Source organism: Brienomyrus brachyistius, chromosome 25 (genome assembly GCF_023856365.1).
Source record: "Brienomyrus brachyistius isolate T26 chromosome 25, BBRACH_0.4, whole genome shotgun sequence".
Taxonomy (NCBI): domain Eukaryota; kingdom Metazoa; phylum Chordata; class Actinopteri; order Osteoglossiformes; family Mormyridae; genus Brienomyrus; species Brienomyrus brachyistius.
This window is the reverse complement of record NC_064557.1, coordinates 11,234,684-11,261,107: the sequence shown is the minus strand read 5'-3', so window position 1 is coordinate 11,261,107 and position 26,424 is coordinate 11,234,684. Positions and strand designations below refer to the sequence as shown.

Genomic DNA, 26,424 nt, shown 5'->3' with positions numbered 1-26,424 from the left:
CTATTGGAATCTTTTTTTTTTTTTTAATTGAAGGGGCAACACTATTAAAAAATACTCTGCTATAAAGGTGGAAAAAATACTTTGATATTTTCTATAAAGAGAGGTTCATACATCATCTGCAGGTAGTGAGGGTATGAGTATCTTAGCTCTTGTGAAGTAGGCCATCTTCTCCCTGCGGGGGTGGGGGGGGGGGTGGCATACTATTAGGGATGGGCACCCATTTTAATATCACACGTTACGTCTCCATAACAAATAAGTCCCCCCGCCCAGACGAATTTAGCTAGAAAAAAATTAAACATCCCAAGACACATTCACAAAACACAAGTGATACTAAAAATCAGGTGGGTAGGTGGGGGGTGGGTTACATAAACTGTAACTTACAGGAGCAGGAGGTTATTTCCATTGACCCTGGGGGGGTCTCACTGTGAAACGAGCCAGAAACCTTACATTTGGACCTCTTATTCTCCAAATGAGTCCCCGTTTATCTGAGTGATTCCTGAACATGCCCGGGGGGGGGGGGGGGGGGGGGGTTACAGTATGGTGCTAGGGGGGTCTGCTATGCCAGTGTGCAGGAGTGGGCCTTCATTTGTCACATGGGTAAACAGAAGAGAGAGGCTCCTGAAAGTGGGGCGTTCAGACCACTGCTTCTACCCCTAAAAGCACGTCCATTATTGGTGTGCGTGGGGGGGGGGCTAAAGCTTTCACATGCTGTGAGGGGCGGCCATCCGGTGCCCGCCATTCACCGGGCTCCCTGCTGTGCTCGCCAATCCACCCCCCGGCGGCTGCACCAAAGCCAAGCCAGCAGGCGGCTTGCAGTGGCGCAGCGGCACAAAGACGCACGGAACTGGAACGCAGCCTGGACATTCTGGGCTGACCCCCTGCCCCCCGTGGCGAAGGGAGAGATGAGACCAAATGCCAGGTCACTGCTGTTACTATGGTGACGCCACACACTGAGTCTTCACTGGAGGCACCATTTAACCAATCTGTCAGGTCCTGCCCAGAGGTGAGTGGTTACATGGCCTGGCTTCCTATTGACCTTAAAACACACGGCATGCTGGGACATCTGGCCTTTGTGGTACTGAAGCTGTGAGATAATTAATGTTCTATGAAAAAGGCAGATTTTTGAGGGGGGGGGTATGCTCGTGTAATCTGACCCCCAAACTATTTGGTTGGGAAGGAACCAGACGCACTAACCTGAACGACTGCACCTGCAGGGGCACCTTCTGGCTCTGCTCCCGCAGACGACACACATCCTTGGAGGCCTTCCTCAGAAGCTTCTCTGCCTTCAAGCCCTGCTTCTGCTCCTCCTTTGACTGCTCCGCCTAAGGGGTGGTCAGGGAAGGAGACGGATAAGAGGAGGAGTCAAAAACACCACCGGGAAGTGGGAGGCAGCAACCTGGAAACATGAGCAGACAGTAGCAGTAACGGGAAAGGGGTGTGGTCAGACTAAGCATGGTGAGGAAGTGGGAGTGATCAGAGTGGGTGGCACCCAGGGCGGCACTGGCCTGCTTCTCGGCCTGCTGGAGCAGCCTGTGAAATCGCTCGTCCTCCAGCACGGCGGAGGGCAGCTCCGTCTCCCCACGCGCCTTCAGAGCCTCCAGCCGTATCTTGAGCTCGCGCAGCTGCCGCAGCTCCTCTTCCAGGTGGTTCTGACGGGTCCTCACAGCCTGGAGGTCCAGCTCCAGGTCCAGAGAGGTCCGTGTTGGGCGGTCCGCCACTGGCCCTCGCAGCGTGGGCTGTCGGATGGTCTGGGGACAACACGTTACACAATGAGAATCAACGTAGCAGCGGCAGATGCTAATCCACCATCGGCATCCGCTTACGGGACGACACAGGGGTTGGCTGTGTAGATGCACACATTGGAGCTTGACCCTGTCATGGCCAAACTACCGGCGTAAGTCACTTGAGGGATGCAGCCATTGCGTCATAAGAATGCTGCCCGTACCTGCTTGACTCTCAGGCTCCGTCTCTCTGAAGCATTCCGGATGAAAGGAGACTTCCGGGTCAACGTGGAACTGTCGCTGTCACTGCGGCTCAACTGCGACGGAAGAGAGAGACGGATCACACAGCTGGGAGAAAAACATCCGTCGTCCTGTGATGGCACTGCCAGGACAGGGGGAGGGCGATCGCTGGGAGGTCACTCACCCTGCAGATGTACTGGTTGCGCTCCCCAGGGGAGAAGGTGTGGGAGCGCATTACTGAGCTGTTCCGTGCAAAGGCCCTCGGCCTGGGCCCAGCCCCCCCGCGCTCCTTGGGCCGCACCGCTGCCCCTGCCTCCTCCGTGTTTGTTTCCTTGTCCACCTGGGAGGGAGAGATGGATGGATGGACACACACACGCACACCCCATCAGAGAATGTCTGGCTACCCCCACCCTGCAGAGACAGCGGCTCACACTGCCACAAAACCCCACCCTCCCCAGACCACCCCATGGCCCATATGCCCCCGCGGATCTGAGCCGCTGACTCCCAACTGTTGCTGCCCCCTCACTGGGCCCCCGTCAAGGAGACCACCAACTGAGGAATTACCTTGTTTTTCTCCTAATGAAATTTGACCGTTTTTATTGGCCGCAACATGGGAGTTTAATAGTCACTGCCCCCCCCGCAGGCAAAATGATTTCACCCTGGAAGCTCCCAGTGTGGTGTGGCAGAAAAAAAGCAACTTGTGTTTTTCAATTCCCAGCCCCCCTAGCCAGGCAGAGGGTTACTGCTCACCAGTGTTGGTCCTCCAGCACCTGGGGGGTTGCTCTCCTGGCTCACTTCTGCTTCTCTCTCCACAACCTCATCTTCCTCCTTATAGTGTTGGTCGCTGCAGGCATCTCCCAATAGAGCTTCCTCCGCCTCCTCCTGTTCCTCCTCTCCTTCAACCTCTACCTCCCCCTTTTCTCCCAGCAGCTCCAACCTGGAAGAGAAGATGAAACCATGATGTTAGCCAACAAGCAGGAGGACCCAGGCAAGCCCACTGACGGGGGCGGGGCCGTGACAGCGAAGGGACACCATGGTGATCGGGGGGGGGGGGGGGATGGTGATCGGGGGCGACAGACAACAAGGGGACACCGTGATGGATGACGGGGTCGGGGACCATACCATTTCTCCCCCACACCCAGCTGGCTCTCCCTCTCCTCCAGGGCCAGCTCCTGCTCCACTGCCTGCAGCTCTGTGGAGGTCCTCTGCAGGAGGGCCGACACCGCATCCTGGGAGAAGGAGGGATGCGCACACACACACACACACACACATTCAAACACATGCACACAGAGTATTGGGTCAGTGACTCCATACTTTGAACCGCAAGGCTGACCTGTTCAGGTCTGTGGGCACTAAAAAGGGAGTGACACATGACTGCAACACCCGTTCACACCGTGGATAGAAGGAGATGCTGTCTGGAACCTACCAGGTCCACGGCACCCCCACAGGTGTGCTGCCCCCCATCACGGGGGACAGGCCTGTCCTCGCGTAGCTCCTTGCTCCTTCTGTGGGCATGCAACTCGTACCACTGAGTGGACAGGTCCCCGGAGAGCTGCAGGTCTGATAAGCTGACGAGCGCCCCCGCCTGTGACAGACCACCCCGTTAACCGCAAAACTAGGCCATCAGCGGCAGCCACCCCCCATCGGCAACAAATCAAAAGACAGGAACTGAACACTGGGATATGGAGCTGATCTCCAACACTAAAGGAGGCAATCCTTAATCCTTAAATGGGGGGGGGGGGGGGGCGGGGGATGCCCGCCGGCACTCACCAGGCACTCCTCCTGCCGTGACTGGCCCACGCGGCACAGGTCCACCCGCAGAGTCTTACACCAAAGCGCATCCCAGGTGCCAGTTGCCCGGAAGATGTCACTGAAGGCCATGCCCTCCGCCAGGCTCAGCACCCGAGTGCGGAACAGGCAGCTGGTGTCGCTGGAGGAGGGGAGCAGGACGAGCCGCAGATACCTGCCAGAAGGGGGCATGCCAGAGCGCCAGCTTGGATGGAGAGGTACACGGTATCCAGGTATCGGATCCAGTGAGAAGAGCCTTCCTTACGAGTCCCGCTGGGAACCCAAAAAGCCCGTTTCCTGTCCTCACCTGGGTACAGGTGCAGACACCCCGTTATGGCACCATCTCTCACACAAGAAAACTCCGCAGCACACCGACGCCTCGAGAGCCCGTTACGGGAGAGGAGTCACACAGCTGTCCCCCAGAAGCAGACTCCATGCTCGTACAGCTTAGTCAGGAAATCTGCCACACGGCACATTAATCTCTGCCGTCCCTAGTCGTGCTCTGGGATTCCAGTTCTGCCCCCTGTGATTTATGACCCCACTATGTAGGACACCTGGAACTCACCACGCTCAAGGCCAATTCATACTTCACTTTTCTGTTCGCGTTTTCGGTTGCGGATCAGGGGACGTGATGTAAAATCCGTCATCAGGGGCTGGCTGCGGACGGCGCACATGTATCCCAGATTTTTATGTCTAGCAGAAACCATGTGCATCCGTGTGCACTGACAGTGCATGTGCAAGATAATTGATTAGGTGCTTCCAGTAGGTGGCAGCCTGGACTTCAGTAGTCAACCTCTGGAGGAAGAATATTGTAGCAGTTACGGTGAGCAGCTGTATGAGGACTGGAGGAACCTGCATATTTAATTTGTCATACTGCCTAGACATCATATCGTATACTGAAAGGAAGCACCACTGAAATCGTGGAGGTAAAATTCGCCGAGCAGGTTGGGGTCCCAGCTAATTTTGCCTTAAGGATTTCAAAATACCACGTATACCTTATTACCATAACACCGTCCAAGCCTTGACTGGTAACTTTAAATAAAAGTTCATCCGTTTCACTATACTGCTTGTATTTATGTTTGTTACAATTCATCTGCCCTCTTCTGGCCTGGTGGAGTATCACTGCTATATGCAGCACCGACTGCAACCATCCGCAGCCAAGTGTAGTATGACCATAAGCGACCGCGCGCGCACGACCGTCCGCAGCACGAAACCGCAGCTGGAAAAGTGGAGTATGAGCGGCCTTCACACAGGGACGGGCGCCCGGCTGTTACAGCAAGTCACTATTAAATGTACACACACCTGGTACTGCTGGAACAGCTTTATATCACCACAAAAGCTCCTCTGAAATGCTTCCGTTTAATAGCACAAGAACACTGCCCACTGTAGGATTTCAATTAGGAGCTACTTGGCAGCAAATCCAGCCGCTTAATCACAGCGCCACCTGCTGCTCCGGGGGATGCCACTACATCCAGAGTCATTGCACGATCATTAGCCTGGATTACACCATCCCAGCGTCCCACGGCCTGCGCCGGTTTCTCTGGCGACATGCGGCGCGGGCGGGCTTTGGATTACCATTTGAGAAGGTCCTCCCCCGTCAAGTTTTATCTTATTTTCGGAACAGGCTTCAGCACATGTGGAATTCAAAGCACATTCCCCGCTGGCCAATTTGACACGCGTGTCTTCACAAGGAACACCACCAAGAGGACAGTTTAATGTAGCTTCTATTACCCCTTTCAGCCAAGAAGGAAACTCCACAGGTGAGACAGAGTAAAAATTCAAAGAAAAAAGCCAGCATTAGCTCTTCCAAACTGAGCATGACAGGTACCTCTCTAACAACTCCCCCGCCCTGAAGAATGGACTCTCCCAGCAGATGATTGGCATGGGGAATCGACCAATAAGAATCTTGCATGGTGCCTAAGTGGTGGTACTAAGTGGTCCAGCTCAATTTGGGCCACAACCAGGGAGGAATAACATGTACTCCCTGCGCACAATGCAGAGACTCTACAACCACACACACACAGCCTCCTGAATCAATGAAATTCACAGACATACTCCTGATAAAAACCAGGCTGTGGGGCATCCCCAGTGGACGAGAGCGGTCTGCATACTCACACTTTGGTACCGGAGGAACCGGCACGGCGCCCTGACACTGTAGCTGAATGACGACGATGACCAACCCGGAGTTTGCCGCGTCATACCTGCAGAAGAGAATGGAACCCATCACAGGAGGCGCAGTCACGAGGTCGACCAGTCACTTTCCGGGTGAGGGCGTGAGAGCCAATACCCAGGAGGTAGAGAGAAATCAAGCGGAGGGCGACTGTCTGTTCCACTTAAGGAAATAAGGTCATTAAGCATGGTGTGACATGGTCCGCGTGCGGCTGGCCTCCGGGGGACGCTGGTACTCTGTTTTGTTCCAGTGTGATGAGAGCAGGCCGGTCTGAGGCCGATTAAATTCACATCATTACAGAGGGCAGCAAGTGTGCTACCAGAGGCATGGCCTTTTGAGACTCCTCTGACCTCAACAGGGGTGAGAAGGGGGGCGGGGCCTCAAAATGGACAGGGATAAATGGGAAGATTACGTGGGTCGCAAGCATGAAGGGGGCGTGGCAAAAGATTTAAGAGGCGGCCCTTACTTCAGCCCGAGTTGGAGTTGCACTGCCTCCAGGGGGGTGGGTTCATCCTCAGTGTAGGCCGGGTCTTCCAGCTCATTGGACCTGCCAACAAGAGTTCAGCTAGTACAATGACAAACAGAGCTCTCTCAAGACGGATGGTGTTATGGTCAGAATGACACCCCAAAAAACATTTAGCATGAGTAAACTGGTGGCAGAGTGACATTAAAGAGCATGGAAAACCTCGATGGAGCAAAGTCATCTGTGAAAGCTGTCTCAGATCCACAGAGGCTCCATTAAAGAAACACCAGCTGATTCCACACACAGAGCGGGAGATGTTCACGGCTGTGGAAATGTTCTCCGCAAAAGAACTGTGAGGAGCGTCTAGCTAAATGCTAAGCGGCTCACCGTTTGACCGACGCCTCGTAAACGCCACTGTCACCTGCCACAGACTCATCAGAGATGGCAGCCGACACGCAGGCTGGCTGCTCCTGCAGCAGGGGGTTCTGCAGATCCATGCCTGGGGGGGGGGGAAGATTGCATGAGAGGCTTCTTACGAGTCCCGCTGGGAACCTCACCCACTGAGCCACACTTCCTAAAACCTCACCCATAAGTCATTAGCAGGCCATTAACCCTCTGGGGTCTAGGGGTAGGAAACACACTGTCACTGACTGGGCATCAAATATCATAAACTTAACTCACGGCAAATAAATTATTTCTTATATTTGTTTTGCCATTACACTAATCTTAATCTCAGCGTGCTTCGTAAATATGTCAGATTTATGTTAAGTTTGTAATTTGACATCAAAAGTATAGACATTGCAAAATGCAGGTTGGAACACCTGCAGAAACATTATAAAAGTACATAGTAAGGAATGGTGGCAGATTGGGATCAAAACAAATATCTGATCACCAAAGTCTTGTTTACATGAAGGTGACTAAATGATGTAGTTGCAACATTCAGTTGGATAAATAAATAAGGAAAAAACCGAACGTGTCACTATTTCTGGCTCCCTGCATTGAATATGCAGCAACTTTCATGTGTATGAATGAGCCATTGACACCTGGCCACGTCCCCCCCCCCCTTTTATGGCGCTGATGGGGATGTATCTGGATTGTGTGTCACCGTTGCGTTGCTCATCAAATTACCATGTGAATGCGATTTGAATATGCTGTAATGCAGCTATTTAGAATGTGAATAGCGATCTTCAGGTGAGGGCGGCACTACACACACCCGATGCAGGCAAAGCAAAATAAGGTGAGATGGTTCAACTAATTTTAATACTTCTGACAATGGATGTTTTGAAAAGAAGACAGATTACGGATTTAGTCAGTGTTTTTTTCATGATTCTACAGAAAGATTTCAGCGAGATATAAACTGAAATAGACGCGGAAAGTATGCTGCCTCGCCAATGATGCACTCGACCCCAGAGGGTTAACTAGCACCGTTAATGGCCAAGTTTTGATGCTATTTGTAAGACAGCCAGCAGGGGGCAGACCGGTACAGAATTACAGGGGTAGAAGACGATGGAAGACGGTGGCCATTTGGGCCACTCTGCTGTCAGCTGTTAATCTTTTGGAAAAAGCAGAGAATAAGGCTCAATATGTAGGTATGCCAGGTGCCCCCCCCACCCCACCGGCCAGGTGCCCCCTTTCCTCCCCACCTGCCATTCCCTCCTGGAGAGCTGCCAGCGTCCCCCGCCGCGGAGCATCCCCCGACTCCCTGTCCGCACTCTCGACCTCCCGCAGCGGCTGGCTCTCGTAGAAACTCAGGCCAGCGAATTCGCTGCCAGCCGCCATGGCCTCACACTCCCCAAAGTCGATGGGCAGGTCCCGCGCTGACGAGAAGACAGCATCTAGCACCAGGGGTGACCCAGGGGGCGACAGCGAGGACAGCGAGGAGCGCGAGGACAGCGAGGCCAAAGACTTGGGCGGCTGGTCAGGGGCGGGGCCGTCGCGGCTGCCCCGGACCACCTCGTGCTCGTGGATGGTGGTGATGGCGCCGGGCGGCGCGTAGGAGCCGCCGCGCTCCTGCAGCAGCAGCTCGAGGTCCAGAGGAGGCTCCGCAGGGCTGTAGTAGAGCTCGGCCGAGCTCAGCGAGTTCAGCGAGCCGCGGCTGGACGCGTTCAGGGAGCCACGGCTAGAGGCCAGTGAGCCCAGGCTGCTGCCCGACGACACAGACAGAGTGCTGGCAGAAAGGCTGTGGGGGGGGGCACAGACGGGGACAGCCACCTCATCAGGACAAGGACATCATTCGAGACAGAAAGCCCAGAGGGCAGCGTAAATGTGGGCGTGGCGTTTCCCGTAACCCCGCCCATGAGCTTCCAGCCACCTTTTCAGCTGAGACTGCAGCACCGTGGCCAGCCGGGTCGATTCCTCCAGCTTCTGCACCAAGACCCGCCGCCTCTCCTGCACCTTCAGCCTGCCCCATCGCCACGATGGCCAAGGGAGAGCACCAATCAGCATGCAGTACAAGTAGCTTCATCACTTCCTGTTCTACGGCAGGCAGCAGTGCTCCGATGGCGGAGAGGGGAAGAGCTGCGCGTGCTCGTCACTAAAACACGGGCCTCTCCTAATGGAGCTTCTTCGGCATGCGGCAAGGCAGTTACACGGTGATTAATTATGCAAACCGACGGTATAATTATCAGTGCTTACAGTCTAGCTAATATGTAGAATCAGTGCGATCACGACTGTATGTAATTACAAATTACAGACAAAAACAATGCCCCCCCCTTCTAGAGCTGCCGTTATTTTCCCGCCCATACGTCATGGTTAAGATCTACCACATGCTGGACACAATAATTACTGAACAATTAGCATGCAAATTTAGGGCAATTAGAAAAAAAACCTACAGTGTTTACTCCTCAGAATGCTCATTAAATAAGAAGCAGCAAACGATCTGTCTGTGTGCGATTAGCTCCACCAGGCCCCAGAGCATTTCGGCGCAGCGGGGAGGGTAGCTGACCTCTGGGCCAGAGCCTGGCTGGGGCTGGTTCGGGCTGACAGGAGCTCCTCCTCCAGGCGGAGTCTCTCGGCCTCCAGGCGCCGCAGGTCGCCGGCCGAGCGCCTGCGCGGCGTGACGAACTGCAGCTCCTTCAGCAGCTCCTCCTTCTCGTTGAGCAGCAGGAGGCGCTCACGCTCTGCGTCCAGCTCACCCGGCCACGCCTCCCCATCCAGTTTGGCGAGCTCGATCTTCACGTTGGCCATGCTGCACACGCGCGCACGGGAAAGGGGCACACAGACAGACGGGGACGGCTGTTAAGGTATGATTTGTAGTCCAACCAAACAGAATAATCACACAGTGCTACAGACATAGAAAACAAAGACAATGGATGGTGGCAGTGGGGAGGGACTTTGCTGCGTGCCCTGTGTGTTTTCACGTGTTAGCAGCTGGATTGGCGTCTAGGCCAGTGATTTCCAGTCCATGTTTTTACTTCTTCCCAGCTCAACGTTGACCGTCTGGCCAGGACCTGGGAGGGAGCAAAACCAAGGACCAGCTGTGGGTCTCTGAGGACCGGGTTGGGAATCACTGGTCTAGGCCTTCACTAATTTAACATGCAGTCACTCCTAGCTCAAATCGGACCAGAAGCCCCCCCCCCACACCTCCTACTGCCCAGGCAGCTTTCTGGTCACTCTGCCAAACCACCGCACATCCAGCCGGCCGCGACTGACTGAGGCTGCTGGCTGGGCGTGGACTTGCGAGCAGAAACCGGGCATTCGATGAGGACACCGCTGACCACGCCTGCAGGAAGCGCTTAGCGCACAGTGACCCGGGGGGTGTCAGAGGAGCTGCACCGGCTAGCAGATTCACTTAAAAAAAAAATTTACATCTGTGATATGAAAAGCAAAGGCCAAAATGCTTCATGGACAACGGCAAAAACCACAACAGGCCAGCAGAGGGGGCTGTTGATCAAGGCTTCAGCCCTTAAATCAGGGCTGTCCAATCGTGTCTGCAAAGGGCCGGTGTGTATGCGGATTTTTGGGATAACCTTTAGGTCAGCTGCTCACACCCAGGTGTGAGGACTCTTCAGCCAATCAGTCCTCTAATTCACGATCTAATTAGGCAGCGAAAACCTGCACACGCAGCGGACCTTTGCGGATAAGACTGGACACCCCTGCCTTAAATCCTTAGCTGGCAAAGACTTTTGTCCATTTTTTGTCTTTGGTCAGGACCCTCTAATATTTCATTTAGATCCCCGGCTTGAAGCAGCCAAACATATATTTTTGTTATCGAGGTCCTAGTCTGAGAAGCAAGGCAGAGGTACACGAGGATTATTTGGAGGAGGGTCAATTCTAGGAGGACAGGTCAGTTTTAGGTTTGGTGGGGGCATCTGTGAGAAGCCAACTCAGCTGCCATTGTGGAGGTGGAGGAGGAGGAAAAGATAATGCGTGGGAGAGAGAGAGTGAGCACGAAGAGAGTGGCCTCCAGCCTGGTGCCCTGCCGCTGAGCATCCCTGGGCCTGCTTGGGCGTCAGGGACGGACACCGGCCGGAGGTCATCACTGGCTGCAAGGAGTTCATGGCACCTGACTGGGCAGCCTGAGGGTCAGTGTGGAAGGTTGGGGGGGGGGGCAAGAACAGGAAAGCAAGACGAGGAGAGACTAAACGCAGACAGGTACCTTCTCTTGGCTTCTTCATACTGTAGACTGAGTCGCACCTTTTCAGCCAGAGTGGAGCCACCGCACATCCCAGCCTGTGCCGATGGGGGGGGGGGGAGATGACAGCCATTTAGCCAGCAGTCCACTCGCAATGCTGCGGTGATATCTACAGACTTCACTCAGAAGAACGGTGTGAGAAGCCAGGACTCAGAACATCACACCCTCAACACACAGTCCAAGCCAGGCAGCACCTGCATATCACCCAAGGGTCACACAAGCGTTCCGGCATCCTCTCCGCCTTTCCTTGGGTGTCTCCATTGCACTCATCCTGTTCACGCAATAAGCTTGGCTTTTCACAGAGAAATAACATCATATGATCATATGATGCTGCTTCAAGTGAGGGGTTTGATATCATTAGAAGTATTGCACCCCCCCCAAATAAGCATTCCCACGAGGAGCCCAGGTCTAAAGCCTGCCACACTAAGCTGCTTACCCAGGGCCTAACAGCATACCACGGTGAGTGCCAAGTGTCATAGGTTGTCCCGCTAAAGACCCATCAAACGCTTCCTGAACTCCAACCAAAAACCCATCAAACACCTCCCAAAGACCCAAACACCTCTCGAACACCAACCGAAGTACCGTCACACCGCCTGAAGGCCCAAAGACAGTTTGAACACCTCCTAAAGACCCATCAAACACCTCCTAAAGACCCTTTCAAACAACTCCCAAAGACCCGCCGAAGACCCAAAGACCCACCAAAGCAACACCACACAACTCCTAAAGACTTGCCATAGATCTGTCAAACACCTGCTGAAGTCCCATTAAACGTCCTGACAAGATTCCAGAAGAATCATCTCCATCCAGAATTACAAAACTGTCAAACTCTCTCTGGGAGAGTGACAGAAAACAAGGCCGGTGGTTGCATACAGCCCAGCCACCAACCTGCTTTTCCCGTTGCCTTAATTCTCACAGCAGTACTAACTGCTAATAGCAAGCAGTCTTCTGTGTTTGCTTTTGAAGCACATTAAATAAATGATGTTTTCAGATTAGCGTAAACATTTGATCATGGGGGGCGTGGGGGTTCTTGGAGTTTAAAAAAAAAAAATCCCAGAAAAAAACTAAAGCTGTAACCATGACTATCACTGCTGTGCAGAGAGGACAGTTTAGTAATGTTTCACTGAGTGATTTTGACTGTATGGTTTTCACTCCCGGGAACCAGCATGGCCTAGCATTTCTTCCTTATGTGTGATTTCCTATGTTGCAGAGGGGAGGAGCCCCAGGAGGCCAGATGACAATGAGGTCGATTCCCACAAAGAAGCACCAGAGTGGAATCCATTCTGTCCCTATTCTCTGTCCTTGGGTTTCTACACCCCAAGTTCAAAGACAGGATGAGTACTGACTGAGACTGCTGGCGCATTTGTCTCGGGCTTTTGTGTATTCTCAGGCTCCATCACACCAGATAAGCTCCTCAGCTATAAAATCCCCTACGAAACATCACAAAATAAACCCAAAATGACCGCTCCCCTCACCTCTCCAGAGACGTCCGTCTGGGACCCCACGTCCAGGGTGCGTCGGAACAGTATTTGGGAGGTGGGCGGGTGCCGCAGGTCTGGTTCTGAGAGGCCGACGCTCTGGTCCGGGTGGAAGCGACCTTTCAGCTTGGCCAGACACTGGATGGATCCCACAGAAGCCCACAGAGAAGGGAAGCAGAAGTACAAAAGACAGGAAGGGGATGAGAAACAGCAAAAGCACCAAGCTGGTCGACGTCTGCTCAAGTGTTTCCAAAAAAAAAAAAAAAAGTTCCAGAAGCTTCTCATGGCCTGAACGCTAACCTCCCCCACACCCCCCTTCTGCAAACGCCCATGAGAAGCTTGTACTCCAAGGCCAGCAGCGGGCTGTTAGACCCCTTGCATTCGACGGCCACACGGGTACCTGCATGAGGTCCAGCCGCTCCTTCTCTCCCGTGCTGATGGCTCGCCGGATGGACTTCAGCTCGCTCACGATGGCCTTGGCCTCCTTCAGACGGTAACCACTCTGGCCACCGCACATTTTTTGGTCAATTCTACAAAACAACCAGTCACTATTAAAATCCCATGGATTCCAGTCCAGGTTCAGGTCCAATTATTTAATGATTCAGGAGCACACAGACTGCAGGGACTCATAGAGATCTCTGACTGGACGTGTTAATTAGAAGCCCAGCAAACAGCTCTGTGCGTCTGGAGTCTGCTGTGCTGTACATGAAACCGAATAAAATTTTGAAGGATCCGTCTCCATGACTGGACCCAAACCCACGGCGCAAAGCGCCAACTGCTCCCGGCCTGAGTACCTGTCGAAGTGACGGCTCAATCTATGTCTTCACATCAGGACTCCTGGGCCAGAAGTCCTGGCTCTCTCGCCAGCATCTCTCATACTTGGCTAAGCGGCTAATGACTGAGTGCTGAGAGTGTGTTGGGAGGGGTGGGGGGGCGACTGACAGGTCTTAAAAACTCCTTGATAACCACAGGCAATTCCAGTCACCTGGGCATCCCAACAGCCACATCATATAAATTAATACACAAAGTGGGTGGGGGGGCAGAAAAAAACATTAGGGACTGATTTGACTGTAAACGAATGGAGTTTATCTGTAACCAAAGACTCCCCGGATCGACACGGGTCTTCAAAACCCAGCAGGCTCCTCCTCCATCAGCGAGTCGTTCCACCACAGCGGCGGTGTGATGCTATCGACCGCACCCCCCTGCCCCCAGGCGCTACACCACAGGTACAGAGATGCCACTGCCCGCCTTCGGCCATAACAAGCACGGACCGCGCTGACTGATTTCTCAGGAGCCTGTGCCTGTTAGCAAGGGACTGCTGCGATACGTACTGCTGCAGGGTTTCGAAGCCCTGCTCCTTGTAGAAGAGGTCCTGCTTCATCTGCGAGAGCTCGCGCTTCAGGTTGCTCACCTGGAAAAGTGAGCGAGACCCAAGTCACAGTCGTGGTAAATTGGGGGCCGCTGATAGGGCCCAGGAGCGTGGGAGGGGGGGGGGATACTCACTCGCACTTTCGTGGTTGATATTTCTGCTTTTAAGATGTCCGGGTCGTACTTGGTGCTCGAGGAGGAGCCGGAGAACACTGCAGGGAGGGAGGGTTGGGTCAGAGCTCTGCAGGACCTGGGTCAGACCCACCTACAGGGAAAGTCGCTCCCATACTCACGGCTGGTGCGGGAGCTGGACTTCTCCTTGTAGGCATCATTGAGGCGCACGTACTGATCCAGGGCCAGAGCCAGCCTCTGCTCCTTGACCTGGTACAGCTCCTTCTGGGCCTGCAGTGCGTCCTGGGCCACCGCCAGGTAGTCTTTCAGCATGCGCTCCTGCTCTTTGCGCCATTCTTTGCGGGGGTCCTCCAGCTGGGTGGTCTCTGGGGATTGGGGGGGGCACCAGGTCATTCATCTCATAGGTCACCGCTGAAATATCTCTGCGCCCAGGCTGGCTTCATGGCCCATCTCCTCTCTGCATCATTCGCAACGACGTTCAGAACATTTCAGAACAATCACTTGCACTGAACACAGAGGTTAATCATTAATGATGCACAAATAAAGGAAAAGGGGAGTCCTGGTGTCGCAGCAAACCCACGCTGCACAAACACGCACTGCCGTCGGATTAATGCCTTTCCTTATAACCAGGCACTTAACATCCTGCCTTCCTGTAGGTGTCCAGGAGGTGGAAGTATAACAAAGGAGGAAAAGTACCACAGAAACCCACCTGCAGGACCTGTGCCCCCCCCCCCCCCCCCCGCCCCCAGTACCCCCCGACACACTCTGAGCACACCGGCAGCGAGCAGGTTAACCTCAGATAATTCCCAACCCCCAGATCACTATAGTATCCCAGCAATGCAGGGATCGTCTGGTATGAAGACAAACCGGATTTCTGAGGCTCTTGCAGACTCCACACAATTGCCGTCTTCACCTGTGGCTGTTTCAGGCCTCCGCTTAAGTTCAGATCCGTCTTTGGCGAGAACAAAAACAGCGGGCTTAGGGAACGGAGCAAGCGTGGTACCACGGCGAGGTTCTCTCCATACCGCCGGTGTCAAACTCTGGCCAGGATGGCTGAACTCCCGGTGTGGAGTGATCAGCCAGAGTGGCTGGTGCAGACAGGTGGTGCCCGCCTCTCCACCTCTGAACGACCTGCCTCGATCATGTCTAGGCAAGCATGACACCTGTCAGTAACTATTGGTGACCAAATCCACTGACGGCACAACGCATTACTCAGAACCACCAGTCCCACAGCCTATTTCCCAGCACCCTTACAGGGCTCTTCTGCACGCCAGCAGACACCACCTTCAGAACCCCAAGCCAAAAAAATGCACAACCTCCACCGGTACCATTGGAACGCGGTGACACAGGGCGCAGCAAAAACGCTTGACCAACTAGAACTTCCATAAAACTTGTCCAGTTACCAAGTTCAGGACAGTCTGAAGCGGCAACCTCATGTCGAGCCCCCAAAACCTGCCCCAGGAACCATAGGGTTTTGTGTAAACTGGCCCTATCAGCAGGGTCCTGACAAGGAACGGACATGGTACAAGGACATCACTGCGCTACCACTACAACATCGCGGCGGGACAACCAGCGGGCCGGACGACATACAGAGAGAAAGAAATTATATTTCAAACAATTTTTACAGCTCATCTTACTGAAGCAATCCAAGTGAAATAGGTTTGTGTGTGTGTGTGTTTATACCCAGGCAGCCGCCACAGCAGCAGCATTAAGCAGGAATTGGCTAATAAGGGACAGAAATCTATCCTGAAATCCGTTGTTGTAAATACAGGCTCTTCCTATACACCATTTAAATGTGATGTGTTTACCGTATCATGGGAAAATGCAAAATAAACAAAGCTATAGTGTAAATTACTCAAGGCATCCTGGGAATGAAGGGGGGAAAAAAAAAGTCTTCAGCTGTGGAGAATGCATTCGCCTCAGTGCGATCCAATTTCGATAACGGGAAAATAAAACTATTTCTCTCTCCCAACGCGAGTGGAGGCGGGGTGCTGAAGTCCAATATGCAGTTAAAGTTTGTTAGTCATCTGGCTCTCTGGGGTACATGCAGCTCATGAGCAGGGGCACATGTCCGAAACGAGGTAGACGATCTAAAACAATACACGGTAATCAAACGGAAACGACGCGTCTACGCTCTCAGCGGCGCGCCGCTCTAGAGTGTGATAAGGGCGCTGCACATGGGACGGAGGCAACAGCAATTAATCAGACAACACAGGGTCTCAGGCGTGGCATCCTAGCACAAACGGTGATGAGGAGCCTGCCAACCTGCGGCCAAGCCCCCAGCAGCACAGCCCCTGAATATTTCCGTTTGATTATGGAGAGCAGCCGAGGGGGACTTATTGCTGGTGTGCCCCGCCACCCACCCCGTGACTTGAAGTGCGTCAGTGGTGAAAGAGTAGAAGCTGATCGCGTTGATGGGTTTCCATGCATTGTAACGGCGGAAGGCGACACACTCAGTCACTCAGTTCCAGGCACCATGTTAAACCGCTATCGGGGCGCTTAATGAGTGGTCTCCCCCACCAATGACTTCCTTTAAGCCACAAAGGCCGTCCACATACCCAACAAGGTTACTGTATTTTTAAAACCGTTAACTATGAGGTAACATGGCCAGAGGCAGGACACGAGACTGCCATGGAATTCAAGCGTGCATATTTTCCAAGTCTCATAAGAGAACGCTGACACCAACACAACATGCTTCCCAGTAAATCTACATCCAACCCCACCCATTTAGATGTGACCCATCTGTGGGATCTGTCAGCCTCTTTGGGAGAGGGGCGGGGGTTTAATGTTCAGATGACATAATCAAAGAGTGCCATGGATTTGGAATCGTGCAGAATTCAGGGTGAATCCATGTTCCGGTCAACAGGGAAGAAGCAAGCACACTCACTGTTGATGTGGTCGACGTAGTAGATCCCAATCTGGGGGTCGTAGGCAGCTTCCCAGCCCCATGGGAGCTCGTCCCCTACGCAGTCCGCAAACGACAGGGGCTTCGTCAGCCTGCAGGGACGGGGAAGAAAAACAAGAGTTAGTTACACAAAGAACAAAATCATGACCATGCCAAACACTTAGCAGCACACCAATGCTGCAGTACAATCTCAAAATTCAGTAAAGCGGTGCATTGGTGAGGCTATGTCTGACGTCAACCACAGTAACTCAACATGTCCAAAAGAATAATAACGGGCGGGTGAATGATCCGGAGATACGGCCAATCCCCGAGAGCAGGCGAACAAACTGTCGCCTGCTACCGCAAAACCCAGAGAGCAGGCGAACAAACTGTCGCCTGCTACCGCAAAACCCGGAGAGCAGGCGAACAAACTGTCGCCTGCTACCGCAAAACCCGGAGAGCAGGCGAACAAACTGTCGCCTGCTACCGCAAAACCCCGAGAGCAGGCGAACAAACTGTCGCCTGCTACCGCAAAACCCGGAGAGCAGGCGAACAAACTGTCGCCTGCTACCGCAAAACCCGGAGAGCAGGCGAACAAACTGTCGCCTGCTACCGCAAAACCCGGAGAGCAGGCGAACAAACTGTCGCCTGCTACCGCAAAACCCCGAGAGCAGGCGAACAAACTGTCGCCTGCTACCGCTTGGGAGACTTTTCTCTTTGAGAGCCAGAGACTCTTGTTCATCATTCCCCCTGGGTTGAGAATTTGGTTGAGCTCCAGACAGGAGGCAGCTCACTTCAGTGCCCTCTCCAGCATTCAGCTACACTTGAACCTCCATTCATAGGGGCTCTTCGTTCACATGGAGGTTCTGTTAGATAGTATTTACACCTATGAGCTTTCTTCTAGCTGAAAGCCCATCTCAGTGCCTGTCAAGCCTACACGTCGTGTTGATTTGTTCCTGCTGTCACACTGAGGTGCCAGACTTATTAGTGTGAATTGGGCAGATTAAGAACATCCTTCTATTGGGGAGATGGGGGGGGGGGGGTACAAAAATATAAAAGAAAACTGAGGAGGCAACAGAAACAGAAGGAATGGAAAGGAGTATTATTTCGGGGGGGGGGGGGGGCGACATTTAGAATTAGGCATATGGAGTCACAGGCAGGTGGCCAAGGTGTGACACCTGTCAATGGGTCATAGGATAATTCTTGACGTTGCAGCAGATCTGGATTTGTGCGTCTCGGTGAAGGAGATCCCACTGAAAGATTGGCTAATCTACATTTAACCACCTGACCATGTCACTATGCAGGACAGCACATGCTTCACACAAAATGTACGCGAGTGGGCCATGTCAATAATGCCCAACAAACCACATGGGCGCTATCAAGAGAGGATCCCCAACTCCACCCAGCAAAATATGCCTGACAGAACAAACGCTAAACAGCATTTGTCTCATCTATGATTTTTAAGGAGCTGAGTCACAAAAAATGATACAGGGGCCAACCTAGGAAAAATCTGAGGGGTGGATATTGGCAAGGTAAGTTGGGAGCAACGGCGTACACCATAAATGTTAAAGATTAGACAGTGGGAATGCGAGGAATGCTCAATCGACTGGCTACGCGGATGCCGTCGCCATAGTGATGGGAGAGTGTGCGGACTTCGGACTCCATGGGGGAGGAGACTGATGGCTGAACTTGACCAGCAGCGGTGGCCGGCAGAGACCACAGATCCTGCCCTGAAAGCGCAAAGAAACATGGACAAAACACGATAGTAGGAAGCGACTGCGACACCAAAACCCGCACTAAAAGCTAAAAATCCAGATCAGATACGGCGCTCCTCATCTCCCTGGGCATCTCGCAGGAAAGTGACCCCCCACTTGCACAACCAGGCCCGGGCGAACGTCGGCGCTCTCTCCTGTTGTGTGTCCACCACAGGATGATCTCCTTCAACTCAAAAAAGGCAAGTCCCGGCATGGCTATCACCCAGACCCATAAAGGGGGACGACATCCCAGCTCCTCTGGGCACGAGGAGCAAGAACCAGGACAGATCCAGGCCTTATGTGCCATTAAACAGAACCAGCATGCACCAAAGGGCCCAGTACGAGCCCAGCGGGCTGATAAGTTATCTGCTCATAGACAGAGCCCAAACCAGTGGGCTAAAGGGCCCATTTCCACTGCTTCCAGAACGCATGGGAAAGAGAGATAAGTCACATTTGTTGGGGGGGGGGGGGGGGGGCAGGGAGGAGGTTTCACTGTGATTCCCCAAAGCTGCCATGTCTGTATTCCTCAGTTTCGCTCTTAGGGTGCTTTTCCACTGCACCAGGTGCCATACTTTTGGTACTTTCCCTTTCCCATTGACTTCCAGTTGAGTACAAATACCAAAAATTCCAGTATCTAAAGCGCTAAACCAGCAAGGGTACTTTTTTTTGGTACTTCGGCACTTTGGAGCGGGACTTGAAATGCTTTCTTTGTCGACTGGTTATGCAAAAGACATGGGGAAAAAAACTAAGAACTTGGAAAACAGCAGCGAACAAAGTAATAATAATGGATGCGTGGACAAATGAAGAGACTCCGCCCTTAACTGCGATCTGGTCAGAACAACAGATACAACAAGATCAGGAAGGCAGGACAACTAAGTATTTGCTATAAAATACAGGGCAGTCAAAAGTCAAACTATAATAAGATTGTTGCTAGATAAATATTGGGATATTTATATCATGAAAAATTAGTTCAAAATAAAATTTCACAAACCTAGTAATACATATCTAGGAATGATTTAAGCAGCAAGGGTGAAAATGATTATGATTGTCTCGCTTTGACTAACCCTTTAGGCTACAGCGTCACCTCATAGTTGACGAATGCAGCATTCATGTAAAAGCAGCGGAGGTAAACTTTAAAAAGATTTCTAAACATCCATAAAAGGAAAAATAATTTTAAATTGTCATGCGAAGCAAAACCTGGCAAGTTCAGCAAAGTAAAAATGTTTTAGCAAAACTTACTACCCACCCCTAGGCCATATTGTCCGGACAATATTAAGGTATGGAAAAACTCTGATATCAACCCAGCTGACTACTGCAGTCCTTGTGATGTGAGAACTGGATGTGCATAACATGTGACAGCCCGATAATAAACCATAAACCAGTTTTCAGATGAATTTTGTAAAACCGATCTTGAAATAGGGTATGTTTGGTACATTTCTGAAGTACCAAATGTACAGTACCTGGTGTAGTGGGAAAGCACCCTTAAATTCAAAGGGCATACAGACAACCAATGAAATACTCTTTGGCTCACGGGAGTTGTATAGGAGGTGGGTCAAAGCAACTAGAGGAGGTGGGCCCAAGACATCTGATTGGTTGGTCCCACCTCCTCTAATTGCTTAGTCCCACCTTCTCTACAATTTCATTGGTTCTCTCTCGGAACCAATCATTGTTCCTAACGCTCTCAAACCATTTTTGTGTAAATAAAACTCCCATGAGCTAAAAACAGCCAATGAATGGTCTACAGACACCTGGAATGGAGAAATGAGGTTGGTACCAAAGGTACTAGAGTGGTACGAAGTTCACATTTTGTCAAGTTTGTGACACATCTGGTGTCGGCGCCAAGAGGAACCTGGAGGTTTCCAAACACCCTGCAAAACCAAAGCAAGATGGCGTCTGTCATTGGCTACAGCTTCCAGGTGGGGGAGACCCCACCCAGCAGGACCAGCCCAGTACAGCTACACATGCCTCACACTGCAGGGGCTGCCATGCTTGCAGGTCTCTATGGCGACTGTCTGGCCTTGTTTTTGTCCTCCCCTCCCCCCCACCTCCCTAACTCGCTCATTCAGCTTCACCCAGAGATACTGAACTCCTTTCAGACCACATGATTTACATCACTTCTTAAGGGGGAAAAAAAACCTCTACAAATTCTCCCTCATTAAAACCTGTCAAGCACCATTTAACCACACGGGTTAAAGAATGTGAGGGAACCTGGACAGGAATCTTATCCATTTTCCCTTTTTCCCCCCTAAATCAACACGTTTGGCCAAGGCACTGGGTCATTCAGCCAAGGCTATTAAATATTCCCTTTCTCCGCCTCCTGGCAGCGACACGCTGGAATGCACTGGGTCCAGCGCAAACCGTCAGCCGCAGCCTCCCAGGGCTTAAAATCTGGTATTTGGGGCATCAAGACCTCAGACTGTGTGTGTAGAGATAGAGAGAGAGAGAGAGAGTGAGGGAGGGAAAGAGGGATCCCTTGGCAGAATGTCTCCCTCCACTGACTAGGGCACGTCTGCTTCATTGAGCAGGCCCCGGTTGCCATGGGGACCAGAGGTGGAATTCCACATGGGAGAGTCCCCACTTGGGAAACACATACGTCTGAAAACACAAGGCTGGCAGGTGGCAGAGGCGCAAAGGACCGGAGCCTCGCCGCTAAAAGGTCACACGTTCAAGTCCAAGAAGTATTAGGCTTGATCAGTACCGCTTCAATAAAAATGTACCAAAATTTATACATTTATTATTACTGGTAGGAGAGATGAGAGATTCAGCCATGTAGTTTCCATAAGACGTATTTCAGTGAGTGCCAAGGAGATGCAAAATAGGGGGACTGCAGACAACAAAAAGCCTGTCCTTCAAAGGGCACTCACACTACGGACAATCCAGAGGTGCTATTTCTCATAAACATGTTTGCAGACAACGGGAGAAAGCCCACATGAACACGAGAAGAACATGCAAACTCCACCCTCCTGATCCAGGGCAGGGAACCAGCCCCACAACCCTGGGGATACTGGGACACTTGGAAGACAAATTTTAGACCACAGTGGTACTGGACAGCTTAGAGCTCCTGGCAAATATAGTTGAGGTATGTAAACGAAATGAAATTATCCAAATGTCAGGAACACCTAAAAATAGGCATCATAACGCCAAACATCCAAGACAACACACACCGCATCATGGTTCCAGAAGGTTCATTTCTGCCATTGGAAACCATACGGGGGGTTAGATCAGCTTAGGTTTAGAGACTGAAGTGCCATGGCTGGACCCCTGAACCCTCAGCAGTGATTCCGGGACCATGCCTTGCCGGGGGGGGCAACCTTCACAAAGCCTGTTTAACTAGGATCCATGACACAAGCATCCATTGGGTTCTTGGTAGCCAGAGCCAGCCCTGCTAGGCTGTTAGCGCATACCAGAAAACCCGAGAGCTGAAGTTCATATGGACCACAGTCCTCAGTTCTACCGAGCTTTGTGCCTGCCGCACCTGACAGCGGCCGCACACGCCCAGCCCTGCTCTTAGACTTATGCATTCTCATGACTGAGGGATCACGCCATGCAATCGGGGTGAAATATCTGCGAAGTTGAGAAGAACAAGAGGGTCTCAGCCTCGGGTCTGATTAAGGAAGCCTCTCATCAGGACACAACCTTCACCACTGGGTGATTCCTGACAGATTCAGTCAAACAACAGATGGATGGAGGTTCCTTTGGGGAAGAAGCTTATAACTACCATGGTGAAGTTCTCACATCTACACTCCCCCATTCCCCCCCCAAGCGTCAAGGCCTTTTCTAAGCAGCTGTCAGTCCAACAAGACAAACCAGAGTCTTGCTTCTTGGCACCCCTTCAAAGAGAATCTTGTTTCGTCCTGGTCCGACCACACACCTCCTGCTTCAGGTTGTCAGGAGAACCCCATTGGAGCCATCAGGCTTGCTCACGTCCTAGAAGTATGTTTTGTAAACAACTGAGTGATAGTCGCAAATTTATCCTGAACGAGTCTTCATCCATGTTCAATTTGAATCACTGTCATCATTTCGTCACTAGTACCTGCAGCTACCTACGATTTTATTCAGCTGTATTTCTCCCAGAGAAGCTCAGATAAAATACCTGGACAGGCTTAAGGAGACAAAAGCAAACCCCTATCCACAGCCTCGAACCAACAACCATCAATTCAGAAGTCTGTGTCCTTAACTCACCGGCTGCTTTTACCAAATTGATCCTGACTCTCTCGATAGGCATTTGACCGTGTGTTTCTGAGATGACTCCAGCGTTTGGCCGATAGCCTAGCCGGGGCTGGCACCGGCTTCCCCTGACAGCAGGCAGTTCCTGTTACAGGCCCCCTTTCCACTGCTCCCCCAGGATGAAAATCTCCCAGTAGGCACCCCTACAACACTCCAACTGCTGCAAACCCTGCCAGTGAAAAGATTAAGGGCTGCACCTGTACAAGAGACCATTGCAAGCTATCCGACCAACAGCAAAACCGTGACAAATATTTGGTCAACGGCCACAAAATGCCTTTTGGTGACCAGTTCCTGTGCGCTTTTCTCCCCTCAGTCATTCTGGATAGTTTGATACGTTTCTGAGAAAATTATCTAGAGCAAGTCAAACAGAACGAGTGCTCATACAAAAACAGCAGCAGTAAACTTCAGACACTCGGCCATTTTAAAAAGGAAGGGTCATTACCCCATAATGTTGTTTCCTATGACAGAGCAAAAAAAGTTTCAAACTTATTAATGGTCTCAACCCAACTGACTATCATAGTCCTGGCAATAAGACAACTGCGTATGTCTGACATGCCGTAGTAACATTAAACTAAGCCTGTGCAACATGTTGTATTTCAGACACATAAATAGCCGAAGTTGAACAGAAAGCACCAATAACTACATTATTCCAAAGCTGTTCATATGCTCAGTCTCCTAATTCCAAAGAAAGAGAAATTCCTGAGAGTGAGAAGTACAAGGCAACTCCCAGAGGAGTCAGGAGTCCCCAGTTCAAAAGCACAAGGCGAAATTAACAACATTTTAGCCAAACCTAAGCTATTTGTGCATAGCTGCACAGTACTGTTCACAACAAAGAGCAGAGTCCAAGAAATTCTATTTCTGAGGATGCAGATCTTTGGACCTAAATAAGACCCAGGAGCTAGTCTAGAGAAGATTTCAACTGGGAAACACAGTTTCAGCCAATAGCGAACCAAAAACATGTCACGATTCATGTGAGCCTCATTCATAGGTGATGCACAACACGTATAGATACCAAAAGATGAAGAGATGGGGTTTGGGCTACAGAGCATCAAAAATTCCCAGCTACCAGCAGGACCAGCTTGAAGCCAAGCAAACCGGGGTGTCAAAGCAGGAGGGCTGGACCATCATCCCTGAATGAAAAGATGGCACCAGGTGAGAGAGTGCTGGGCCTCCACAGGGGAGCCGTGACCCCAAATCCTGTAAGGTGTGGGTGAAGTCCATAGTCCAGCCTGTAAGAATCAGGGACCGTGCTGGTAAAATAAAAAACTGCACTGCTGCAGATGTCAGCAGAGCTTCTGTGGCTGCATCTGAACTAGCTACACTGTCACGCTCGTTAGGAAGTTTCAGGAAGTTTGGACACCTATAGGACAGAAACGTCTCTTTTGTAGCTGTTAAGGTAACTGACCGAAATTTCAGACTCTCTTTGGAAATCAAGCAGCCCTGCATGAGTGCATCCTTCCCGATGAAAGCTCAGCAGACTCTTCGATGACTGACTACGACGGGAAATCACGCTCCTATACAACACCCGCCAGCCAGCCTCCCCTGTGGTAACCAGAAAAGGCACACATCCAGAACCACACCGCGCGAGCCGCTCCAAACCCACACGGGTCAGGGAATGACCGTAACGGTGCCATGTGCTACACGCTCTTCACCTCCCTTGGAGGCAAGGTCTTCATGCCATAACTGTCTGAAGCGTTTCCAGCCTACTCCATACGACAGACGCCGGCTTTGTTTCAGACAAAGCCATCATCTGTACACATACCTGAATCTCCTTTTTGCTTATTCTACCACACGTTTTACACCTCACGTTTTAAGTGTTCCGTTTGTAGATTAACAGGTTAGAATTAAATTAAATCACTACATCCAAACTAATGAGTTCATTTGTTTCCAGTTTTAAAAGCCCTACTGAAATTGCGAGGGGTTATGTAAAGAAGGCCGTACAGAGGGGGGTTTATATATAGGCCATTTGGAGAAACAAAACTATGGGAAACTTGCGGCGCCAATGACTGACTGAGAGGAGTGTGTAAGTCCGTGTCCCGGAGCGTCCCCGACTGAATGCCACGGTTCTCTCTTATCAAATCGCTGTCAAAATGTCACGACGAGTCACAATCCCGCTAAAGGCGGCTGTTCCCGGCCGGTATTAAACCTACAGCTGCCCGTTTCGCTGTCAATACGCCCCAGAGCTGGCCGTTCATAACGGGCGAAGCAGTACGGAGCAGGCAGCCGCCCTCTTTTCCGGCGCCTACTTCGCCACCGCTCCGCTGCAGGGACACGAGAGGCAGAAAACGACGAAACCAAGCGCCATTTGGTTTGAAAAGGCCGGCGGGGCCTGCGGAGACGTGGCGGCGGGGAGGCCCGGCGTTGGGGGGACACGCAGCCCGGAGCGCCGAACTGCTAGTTAATAAAGTTAGCTTGACGTTAATCAGCGGCGACACCCGCCCGCCCATCTGAAACGCGACGTAGTCTGACTAGTTAGCCACATGCAGTGTACGGGGCTCCGGAGAAAATAAAGTGGCATAAACTTAAGTTTGAAAAGTATTCAAAGAGCCACTAGACATCTTACACCAACGGGAAATAAAGCAAATAAAGTTTATACTAACGTCCTGGAACTAACTATTCGTGCGATCAAGAATTCCATTCAGCACTATGCATTTTCATAACGGTGTGATACTACAACTACTAGTTAGCAGGTTTTATACCAGGTCAGCCTAAGTTTACCAAAAACTCACAGTGCACTAAAGATTAACTAGGTAGACCAGGGTTTTAATGGTAAACTGCGAATCATCACTGATCCAATCTTGCAAAATATGCAGCGAATAGTCCCGGTGAAGCAAAACAAAGTAGTGGTTACGCCAGAGGGGAAAACTGGGGATGTTGCAGCTCACAGCCCGAAACAGAACCGCCGGGCGGAACAATCGGCCCATTGTGTCGGTGAGAAGGGCTCGGGTCCCGTGCGCGTTCCAGCCTCCGCTCCATAACCCCGGCGGCCCCGCTAGCTGCTCACGAGCTCCGGCCGCGGAATGTAACGCAGCAGCGCAACTTGGCGCTCGTTACATTGTTTCAGAGCCGAAACTACGCGGCCGTGCCCCCGCCGATCGCCCAGCTCCGCGTTAAAAACACCCGTGTGTGCCTATTCATCCAAGCAGAGACCCATCGACATATTAACGCGACGTGAAAATCAAAATACCTCCCGCATTCACTTGGACCACTTTACTTCCAGTTTCGCCTCCGAGTTTAGGATATGCTTGGGGAAAAAATCTTACCTGTCCCTTGGGTCAATCCAGCTGGTTTGTTTAGTGTTATGGTCGATATAAAACACTTTGCCATCGTAATCCCTCGCCTCTTCCCAACCGTCGGGTAACGGAAGCTGTCCATTTCCCTTTCTAGGCATGATCAGCTTCTAAAAGTTCCTCCATAAGTACAACGGGAAACACGAAATCTTCGGGTCTGTCTACAAAACTCTGTACAGATCCATATTTCGCTTTCCCCAGTCCTCCATCTTAGTTCCCAACAGCCTGGATAGACACGGCTCCGTTCCCAACCAATAGCTCATTAGCATGTCATTAGCA

At 51.7% G+C, this 26,424-nt stretch overlaps 1 protein-coding gene across 1 annotated transcript; it reads right to left on the bottom strand.

The window, feature by feature from the left end:
* LOC125720544 (protein WWC2-like) lies at nt 1-26,253 on the bottom strand. The gene is made up of 24 exons (XM_048996074.1): nt 26,119-26,253; nt 16,878-16,987; nt 14,152-14,355; nt 13,994-14,070; nt 13,822-13,901; nt 12,891-13,020; nt 12,488-12,628; nt 10,980-11,053; nt 9,327-9,569; nt 8,694-8,783; nt 8,026-8,561; nt 6,770-6,881; nt 6,386-6,466; nt 5,875-5,950; nt 4,461-4,471; nt 3,732-3,924; nt 3,388-3,546; nt 3,084-3,190; nt 2,712-2,898; nt 2,146-2,301; nt 1,946-2,038; nt 1,506-1,748; nt 1,195-1,322; nt 1-172 (listed from the first exon to the last, which is right to left on the bottom strand). The coding sequence occupies exons 1-24, from the start codon at nt 26,244-26,246 to the stop codon at nt 106-108; spliced, it is 3,426 nt and encodes a 1,141-aa protein (XP_048852031.1). The 5' UTR covers nt 26,247-26,253; the 3' UTR covers nt 1-105.
* Between the last annotated feature and the right edge of the window lie 171 nt (nt 26,254-26,424).

What these genes read in the sequence shown, in the direction of transcription:
- LOC125720544 (XM_048996074.1), bottom strand. Translation starts at nt 26,246, where the DNA reads ATGCCTAGAAAGGGAAATGGACAGCTTCCGTTACCCGACGGTTGGGAA. An exon ending in GTCCAGCTCCCGCACCAGCC is followed by an intron (nt 14,071 to 14,151) that starts GTGAGTATGGGA and finishes CCCTCCCTGCAG; the next exon opens with TGTTCTCCGGCTCCTCCTCG. An exon ending in TATGAAGAAGCCAAGAGAAG is followed by an intron (nt 9,570 to 10,979) that starts GTACCTGTCTGC and finishes GCGCGTGTGCAG; the next exon opens with CATGGCCAACGTGAAGATCG.